This window comes from Arachis ipaensis, chromosome B5, assembly GCF_059453495.1.
Source record: "Arachis ipaensis isolate K30076 ecotype BB chromosome B5, ASM5945349v1, whole genome shotgun sequence".
NCBI classification, from domain to species: Eukaryota; Viridiplantae; Streptophyta; class Magnoliopsida; order Fabales; family Fabaceae; genus Arachis; species Arachis ipaensis.
This window is the reverse complement of record NC_142440.1, coordinates 146,405,342-146,415,730: the sequence shown is the minus strand read 5'-3', so window position 1 is coordinate 146,415,730 and position 10,389 is coordinate 146,405,342. Positions and strand designations below refer to the sequence as shown.

General features: G+C 32.6%; 1 protein-coding gene across 1 annotated transcript; it reads right to left on the bottom strand.

Annotated features, from left to right (window-relative positions):
• Positions 1-5,930: 5,930 nt before the first annotated feature.
• Positions 5,931-8,576, bottom strand: LOC107644333 (ATP-dependent Clp protease adapter protein CLPS1, chloroplastic). Its single transcript, XM_016348175.3, has 3 exons — positions 8,367-8,576; positions 8,061-8,211; positions 5,931-6,426 (listed from the first exon to the last, which is right to left on the bottom strand). Exons 1-3 carry the CDS (start codon positions 8,431-8,433, stop codon positions 6,165-6,167), a joined length of 480 nt encoding a protein of 159 aa, XP_016203661.1. The 5' UTR covers positions 8,434-8,576; the 3' UTR covers positions 5,931-6,164.
• Positions 8,577-10,389: the final 1,813 nt, after the last annotated feature.

Here is a 10,389-nt window from a genome sequence, read left to right as displayed (position 1 = left end):
GTTGGTTTTTTAAAATTCAATTGATTGCTTATATTACCGAATAGATTGAAATTCAGTCTTCCCAAACTTCAATTGATTGAATTTTGCAGGGCATGCGGGATTTTTCTTATTCAATCTATTGGTCATATTACCAATAGATTGAAATCATCAAAACAATCTGATTTAGTTAATTCAATCGATTGGTTTTGCTATTCCCTCAATAAATTCATCTCCAAAATCTTGTTCAAATTCATATTATTTATCCATCATATCTTGGTCACATATTAACTCTTCTTGTTGGTTAATGTCATCGTCCTTACAGTATTATTCATCCATCTCAATGTCCGTAAATATATACCTGACATCTTCAAATTTTACCAATGAAAAAAATTCCAATACACTTCCTATAACACTAAAATCATTTTTACTTATCATTTAAAAAAATATCATTTTCCAAAATTCCATTTTTCAAATACGATTTTTTTTTATTTAGAGCGAATTAGCCGCACTCTATATTTTTTTTATAGAGTTCGTCTGACCTCCCGAACTCTATAACCCCGACGAATTTCACTCGAATTTTTTTCAAAACCAACAAAACTCAAATTTTTAAGCCATTATTATCGTCTACAAAGTAGCGTTTGGTGGAGAGACAGAGACGGAAAGACTGAGACTGAGAGACAAAGACTAAGAGACAGGGATTGAAATAAATCTCAGTATTCTGTTTGGTGCAAAATGAGAGAGAGGAATTGAAACAAGAATGAAACTCTAATTTAATTTGTACAAAGAGTAAATTTAGAATTAATTAATTGAAATGAAAGTATTTTAGGTATAAAATGTTATTAAAATTTCAGTCTCCATCTCTAAAAATTTTAGTCCCCTGTGTCCCTACTTTTTTGAGGTACTGCTGAAATTTGAGAGACAGAGACAGAAATTTTAGTACCAGTCTCTAAACTAACAAACACGATACTGAGTCTCAGTCTTTCAGTTTCTGTCTCAGTACCTCAAAACAAACGCTACCCAAGAGTACATAGGAGTACACAAAAATACACCGATAACAAGCATGGCTTTTTCAACACTAATGACAACCATTATCATCGTTTCCAGAAATACACATATACACGGAAACAAGGCATATTTAACCAGGATTTTTTCTCATTATAAATTAAAAAAAAACTATTATTTTTTCAATATTTTTGTGTACTCCTATGTACTCTGGAAACGATGATAATGGTTGTCATTGTCTATTGTAAAGTTTAAGAACTTGAGTTAGCCATTTTTTTTAGAATTTGAAGTGAAGTTCGTCGGGGTTAGGCAAACTCTATAAAAATTATAGTGCGACGAACTTATTTTGCATAAAAAAAAACTCATATTTGGGGAATTAAATTTAAAAATGGGGTTTTCGAAAATAATAATTTACTGAGGGGTAACAGAACCAATCGATTGAATTAACTAAACCCATATTGCTTTGATGATTTCAATCGATTGGGTAATATGACCAATCGATTGAATAAGAAAAATCTTACATGCCTTGCAAAATTCAATCGATTGGTTTGTGCATCCAATCAATTGAATTTTTAACAAAAACGATTTTTCCAACCCAATACGTATGTAATTGGATCAATGATAAAATTATAATCGATTAAGATTGTAAAATATTTATTACTATTAATGGAAGATCTAATTTATTATTGTTTTAGTTTTTTATTCTCAATAAACATGATAGATAAATGATAAAAAAATAAGGAAAATTCTAGGGCCAGCAACTTTATCAAATTATGGCCGGTATGTAACCAGCAAAGAAGTGAGCCATTGGATGAAATGTCATACTAATCTCACACTATTAAAAGCCTCATTGATGGCTATTTGATGGCTATAAATCTCAAAAATTGCTGACCCCTAGCATTTCTCAAAAAATAATTTATAAAATAAAAAATAAATTTTATAATTAAATAATATATAAAAGACTAAATTATAATTAAAATTAAATAAGAACTATTTAGCAATTATTAAAAAACTTAAAAAACATGTTTTATTATGGGACCATTTAATGGTCCAACATTCTGAGACCATCGAATCTTTTGCCCTTGTAATGGATGGAGCATTCTTTTTTAAAAGCCTTTCATAAACAAAAATGTAAAACTTTAATTTGTTTGGATGTCATTAAGAATAGAAGAAGATATTTCTTAATAAAAAAATGTTATTTTTTAGTGTATTTAATAAATTTTTAATAATAAAAATAAAGAATTAAAAAAACAAAAAATATTTAAACATAAAATTAATTTTATTTTTTTATAAGATTTTTTAAAAAAAAATTAAAAAATTTTTTTTTAAACTCACTCAGCAAACCCTAGTTTGAGTAGTTAATTAACCGGTAACCCACAATAGATGTACAAATTGTTCACTATACTAGCTAGTAAAGTATTACTGTGTTTATAATATTGAATATTCAAATCTTGAACCTCGTCAACAAATTAGTATTATCAAATGTGGTTTTTCATCAAACATTTTATAAGACAAAAGAAATATTATAGAATAAAAACTTATATTTGACAACACCATTTAAAAAAAATTAAAAGTCTATTTGACTAAAACTATTTGCTCACGGGAAGATTTCTTGTTCTCCCTATCCATTTAGATGCTATTAGCAAAAGTTTGTTGGCTAATATGCTATTAGTCTACCCTTTCTATATTGTTCATGCTAGCTAGTATATGAAAAGATTGGTTTGGGGTGCGTTAAGATAATATGAAATGATGAAAGAATGAAAATAGGTAGAATATGCCTGAAAAAGAAGTTAGAAAAGGTTTTAAAACATGAGTCAGATCATAAGTTTTTTTTCTTCTTTATTTTGGGTAATGTTTTGGAAATTTTTCAAAAATAATCTTTGGGAGCTCTACTCGATTTTACAGTTTCTTTTTGCTTTTTGTTTTGCATTTGTCATTATTATTATTATTATTATTATTATTATTATTATTATTATTATTATTATTATTATTATTATTAGTTAAACTTTAAAATTTATAATTATTAGTAAAGCTTTTAATAAAAGTACTTTATAATTAATTTTAAGTTTGACAAACTTTCTTAATAGTTATTATTTAATATTATTTAAATATATACAACTATAGATTAGAATTAAATACTTAATTTAAACTAATAAATACTAAATTCAACATGAATATTATTAATATTAAAACTAAATATGAGGTTAAAATAAAAATTATAATATAAACATCTATGGTTTCAATTGAATCAATCTGTTTATTTTTGAAAAAAAAAAATAAGTTGATAAAAGAAATAACTAAACAAAAGTGCATTTTACATGCACAACCATCATTGAAGTAAAAAATAAAAACACAAAATTTTAATTTATTTTCTAAATCAACCTAAAAAATTTAAATTTTAATGAATATTTTAACCTCATATTTAGTTTTCAATATTTATATTGAGTTTAGTGTATTATTATTTAAATTAATTATATCATTTTTTAAAATATAATTTTAAAATATTAAATAATGTTAATTAATTAAATGTTAATAAAATTTGCTAATTTTGAAATTAATCAAAGTAAACTTAACTACTTTTTGCTAAAAAGTTTTCTATTAATTATAAAAGTTTAACTACTAAAAAACACTACTACTACTACTACTACTAATAATAATAATAAAGGAAAACGAGAAGTATAGCAGTAAAATCAGATGGAATTCCAAGATTTTGACCAAATTAGGTAGGATTTAGTTAATAAAGATTTTTTAAAAATTTATTCCTTGAAAATTTTCCGTATTGTTTTATACGCATGGTGCACTGAATTTTCTCATGCGACTCCTTGATATGCAAGAGTAGGTAGCTTAGCTATGATAGCAATAACATTTATAGTTGGAAAAGGAGGACCATTGAAGTAAATGGGTTCAAAACTCGAAAGTAGTGGACAAGGATTTTTTGGTTTCATGGACGTGAAGGTAGTAATTGCTTGAATCTTGGTAGCTCCTTTGAAAAATCCTACATTGGTGAGTTAATAAGCATCATGAGTATTTTACAAATCTTGAATCAAAATTAACACTGTTTACTTTAATAGTAAAAGTGGATAAACTGCACATCTTCTGTGCCTAAGCTAAATTATTTTCTTCAAAATACAAGAGTTCGTAAAGAAAAACAAAAAGGAAGGGTGTTTTTATTTTATTTAATTTTTTATCATACATTACATATTTATACTGAAAAGGAATCTTTATCCGCAAATTGATCCTTAGCGTGGCTGCTTCAAGAGGCAATAACCGCAATATTGCCACTCTTTTATAAGCAATATTGACCTCTTGGTGATTTAAGGGTTTAGACCTTAAGCTTTAGGGTATGAAATCTACTTCAAACACACCGTTTTTTTTTTTTTTCAACTCACAATCCTAGGTACACAATACACACTGACACACTCCTCATATACTTACCAATTTTTTCTTTTCGGTTGTAGCTGGTAGGACTCGAACCCGAGACCTTTGAGATGGGGAGGGGGCGGAATGTCGTGTGAGCTATGGTTCATTAGCAACACGCCGCCTTTAAAGTTTGATTCTGCAGTCTGGACCACATAATTTTAATTTTGAGTTAGATACTTAGATGTCTTGTTTAAGTTTTTTATCTCAAGTTAAAAAGAGCTTTTCTTTTTATCGGATGTCCCCGAAGGGACAAAATTGTTTTTTTTTTAAAACCCATTTTACCCTTTTCTACAAAACCCAACTTAAGGAAAGAGTTAGGAAAAGAGACCGGACTTCCAATTTGCTTATATTTTGGGCTATGACACAAAGATACCCGAAATAAATCGTTGAGTCATATCCAAAACAATATTCTTCTTCAGAGCCTATAGGCCCAATTCTCAGTTATATACTTTATCCATGATACTTAGAAGACTGATATTACTGTCCGAAAAAAAAAAAAGAAGACTGATATTGGCACTGCAAGGCCTGGCATATGCCTTGCTAGAAAGAAAGTGCATCAAGGTTTAAAATCTAGCAACGACTAGCAGTGATTATAAAGAACTCATGGGGAAGGAAAAACGGGGTGTGTATATTCAAAAATATTATTTGTACCTTAAAATCAATCATTAAAATTAGTCATTATATATTTCTATATAAATACATATGTATTTTAATTTATTTTTAATGTGTATTTTGTATTTCAATGTATATTTTACACTAGTCGTTGATTTTAGTATACACTTCGCATGATTGGTGTATGTTAGGGTATAATGACCAAAAGAAAAAAAAAAGAAGAGTGATATTGCAGCTTCCATAATTGATGATATCATTTACTTTAACTAACTTGGGTTGGTTGAGTAGTTAGTTTACTCGTCAACTTAAGTAAATATTAAGAGTTTGAATGTAGACTTGTATATACAACACAACAATTCATTGACTAGCGACAAATTTTTAAATAAGACTCAGATTTGTGGAGAATTAGTCTCTAAATAAAACTCATATGACACTTATGTTGCTTTTGCCCAAATGCAAAATACATTTATGTCCATGAGAGTAAATTATCATTTTTTTATTATAAAAGATTTGAATATTTTTACAATTCTAGAAGTAAAAGTCAAAAGATATAAAATAATTTGATACTCATCAAATATTTTGATTAATTTGACAAAACTACTCAATACACTTTTATAGTTAGAATTCCACTCTCAAAATTTTTATCGTCAGATAGTTTTGGAATATTCATTAGTACCTCACCCAGTACATACCACCACAAAATGAAAAAAGGATGAAGATAAAGATGGTGAAAATATGTAATAGCAGCATGCCAGAGATATAATTTCTGGTGTAATTAATGTAATTCTTTTCTTTTTTTTTCTGGACTATTTCAGTAGATCATAAGCTTTGCATAAATTAATTAACATAGGCCTTCAAATTACTATGCTTACATTTTCAATTCATAGGTGAATTTCAAGGGAGGCAAAACAATGAAATGGTAGCAGAATTATGTTATATATATACGGCCATTTAAATACAAATAATGCTTCCATATATGGATGGAAGCAGTGTATGTCCTGCATAACAAGTACAACAGTATCTAACACTATCTCTTTCTTGCTTAGTCTCACTAATTTTCTATACAACTATTCCTTAATAACTGGAAATGTGGACATTATGGACACTATAACAATGAAACTATATGATCCAATTTATAGATGGTAATCTAATCAGCAACCACCATCTGCTGGTTCAATTGAACTTAGGAGCCCATTTCCTCTTAACTGCATGCAGTGGTCTTCAGCATCCACTTGAGCACACACGATCACCACCGCCATGCCGTTATAATGCGCTTCCTGCATGATGTTAACTGCATTGTCTAATGTCATTCCGGGTATCACCTTCATCAGAACTTGCACGACGTATTCACGCTTGTTGTAGTTGTCATTGTGCAGCAAAACTCTGTAAGGCGGGGATGTTTTTCGCGATTTTCTGGTAGAGAACATGTGTCATTCATTCAAGGTTCTATTTTTGGATTTGAAATTATATGCCTTTACTCTTCTCAGTTCTCAGAAACAAAGACAGAAAACCTCTTAAAAAAGGTTTGACAGAAAACAAAAAAGAATGAAGGCATAATCTATGTCATAAAAAGACTTAATTAGACAGATAAAAGAGTAAATGTCCAACCCAACTCTGTCTATTTTCATGAAAGACCACACAATCTCTAACAAAAGATAAATGACAACGCAGCTCCTAACCATTTAATTTTTGAGACATACTGGTCATTTATTTTTTGTTAGAGACGGTGTGGTCCTTTGCAAAAATAGACAGAAACCAGAGTGAGTATTTGTTCTAGACAAGAACAAAAAGCTTTCAAGGGATTCTTCGCTCATGCACACCACCATTATTACCATTGGAAAAATTATTTATCCTCTTAGACGACTAAATGAACAATCGATTGCTTTCTAAGATTTTAAAACAGTGAGAAGACCTATTTCATTTAGAATTTAGGAGGACGTTTAGAATGACTTTTATGATGCTATATCATTACTCCTATCAATATGCTATTTACATTAGACCAGCAATCAAAGTTATGCCATTTACATAAGACCAGAAATTAAAGTTGTTTAATATATGTATTGGCTTCATCAGAGTTGTTCAAGTAAACAAACACAGGTTTGAAACTAAACTTCAACTAGGCCCTACTTTTAATTGCAACACATCCTTCAGTAAATCTAAGGAACTGATCAAGGCCTAAACTCTGAATAATAGTTGTAGTAAGTACCTAAGTTTCATCATTCAAATGGTCTATTACCAAAGTAAAATGAAGACACAAAAATCAAATTCAAATATAAAAGCAAAATCACAGTTTGCATTCCTTTAGCCTGGCCTCAAAACATCAAATGAAAACAAGATTGAAAGCTGGAGGAACATAAAGAAATGGATGAGGAAAGGAATTATACAACAGTGTGTAACACAAATAGCTGCCCGGATAATATGCATGATGCCATAAGTTCAAACCTTATTATCGCCATTGTAGCAAAACAATAGGGGCAAAGGGATACCCCTCTTCTATTGGTATATGGAATTCCAAACTATTAAAATGTCGTGTTAACAAGTAAATTAGTTCTATGTTTGTTATGAACTAGAATTGGGGTCAAAGTTCCTTGACAGTACCGAAAATTATAGCCGTCAGTGAGGATACAACTTTTTCTTATAGTTTCTCATAACAATGGACCAAATGTTAAGTCCATTGAATTCTAAAGATGAGGGTAGTCAAGCAATACCAATAGTACGATGAAACCACTTGTCCCAAAAATTTAAGCCAAAAAGAGAAAAACCATGAATGGCTATATATCTCTCTAACAACGTTTCTTTACACGAGGTTTTCTGGAGTTTGTGTGTGGATTTTGCATAGACTTTTATCCTCTTTCTTATGTTGAAATTCTTTTATTCTAAATAATAAGGATCCAAATCTAAATCTTTAGGTGATAAAAACTCTTGATACTATTTTACTAAAACCACTCGTCCCAAAAGACTAAGCTGATAACAGGAGGTATTGCGATTCTAATAAAAGGAAGCATAAGTGATCAAGAGAAGGTTATTACTTGCTAAGTTATTGTTACCTCAAATCAAACTCAGATTGACGAGAAGGCGAAGTTGTCTCTATGGTTGGTCTGTCCAACACCCCGCCACCTTTCCCTATTACTGCCCCTGCCGCACTCATTATTACAACACTCCGACTTCGGCTATATCTGAACCCATAATTTCTATCTCCTGTTATTGCAAAAATTAACATATAAACCCTCTTACTTGATCATAATTAAGATTGATCCAAGAAGTAAGAACAAATAATATAGTCAGCTAAGAACTCAAAAATGTGGTAAACACAAACAATATGCCAAAAACAACAATAACGAAAGGAGTGGTACCGGGATTAGATGCATTGAAAACATGGTTGGGTGAAAGAGCAAGTAGACTGGTTAATGCAGCTTCCATTTGGGTGCTCTATGTGTGGTTGACACCTAATTAACAGTAGCAGGATTTGGTTTCTTGTTCTAGTTCAAGATCCTCAAATGCGGTGTGAAAACTGAAAACACTACAATGTTTTCGTTTTTGTCGTTACCAAACTGATTTTTTTTGGTGGGTGATAGAGGTTTGGTGCACAAAAGGTATGGTGCACACTGAATTTTATTTGAATTGTTAATATGCTGACACGTCATTTTGAATTCTTATTTTGTTGTTCTTTTCTGCCTTTCCTACAATTTTTGCCTCAAATTTTAATTCCCATGTAGGACACAAATAGAGTAATCTTTACGGCCCTACACCAAGACCACTTGGATTTTCTCTGTAACTATTAATAAGATTGTTATTAAGATTGAGTAAATAATTTAAATTGATCCGGAAAGATTATTCAAACCCACTCACTTGGTATAAGCACCTGCCGTTGCGACAAGCCGATACGTCCAAGGCCTGACACTGCTGGGCCTGGCAAGTTAGTGGGCTGTAAGATGATAATGTCGGGTCGAAAACCGGGTCGGATTGTTGGTAGCAGTCAGAACAGGGCTTGCACTGAAGCCAGTTAACGTCGCTTCCAGTGTCGAGTGCCATGTAGAAAGGCTTTGAGGGTTGGCCCACGCCGACACGCGTGAAGTACTCGCCGGAGCCCATGCTGGTGCCGAAGGCCACCGGAGTGGATAGGTCTTCGGGTAGGAGTTCTGTTTGGGTGGGGTGAAGGTCCGATTTGGAGATGTTGTTGAGGGCAAAGTGAAGCTTGAGGTTGAGCGCGTCGACCCGGGCTGAGTCGCGGGCGAGTCGGGCCAAGACAAGGGACTTGTAGTCTTTGTGCTTGGCATTGAAGAGTGAATCTCTAGTGTGTAGATTAACAGAGAATGAAGACGAAGAAGTGGAAGTTGGGTTGATTTGTGCTTCTTGTTCTTGTTGAAGAGAAGTTTCTAGAAGCTGAGGGTTAAGGGAGAGGACTTGTTGGGCTTGGTGGAGTGAAGCAGAGAGGTCTAGAACGGTGGTGGCAAATTCAGAAGGTGGGGCGCGTGAACAAGTTAGGAGTAGGAACAAAAGAAAAAATGGTGAGGGAAAATGGAGTTAATATTCAAAATGATCCTGAAATTTGATCTTCGACTTAATTTAGTCTTTAAATTACCAATTGATTCAAATTGTACCTGAAATTTTAAGATGTGGCTCAAGTTAGTCTTTTCGTCTATTTTCGTCACCGAAAATCTGACATGGCACATATAATTGACACTTGGCAGCTTCAAAGGTTGCTTGACGTGGCGAAATTCTTGTATGGATTAATTTAGCCCCTAATAATTTGAAAAAAAAAATCCTAACAACCCCCCATTTCTCCCAAATCATAGTCGTTTCTGGTGAGTTAGGGAGCAGCAATTAAGCCTCAGGTAGCTCCAACAACTAAGCCTCAGGCTCTCCACCATCTCACATCAGTCTCTCAACTCTCTCGTCTCGCACTCACACAACCCGGTCACAACAGCCAACACACTCACACACTGACTGCCACACACGAAGCAATAATTCCGTCGTCAGCATCTCATCGTGGCTTTTGGCCTCTGTTTTCGACTTCCTATCGTGTCATCTGGATCTGCCCGCGTCTTGTTTGTTGCCGTTATCTTCTACCTTTTCTCGTACTTCCTTATTCCGTTTGTCTTCGCCATCTTCTGGTTCGGCCTCTGAGTCATCGTCGCTGTCACGGTTGTAGGTCAGCATCTGCCTCTATTCTGGCTCTGTGTATTCTTGTTCTTCTTCGCCGTCGCCGTCGCGGTGCTCTGGTTGACCGTCTACCTCCACTCCTCCTATGAATCTTTCACTGCTCGTGCTATGATGCTTTGAGTGACCTTGATCTGCGTAGTGCTAGGTAAACAAGTGTGAAAAGTTTTTAACTTTGTCTACAGCAACACCATGTGCGCACAGCGTCGACGATTA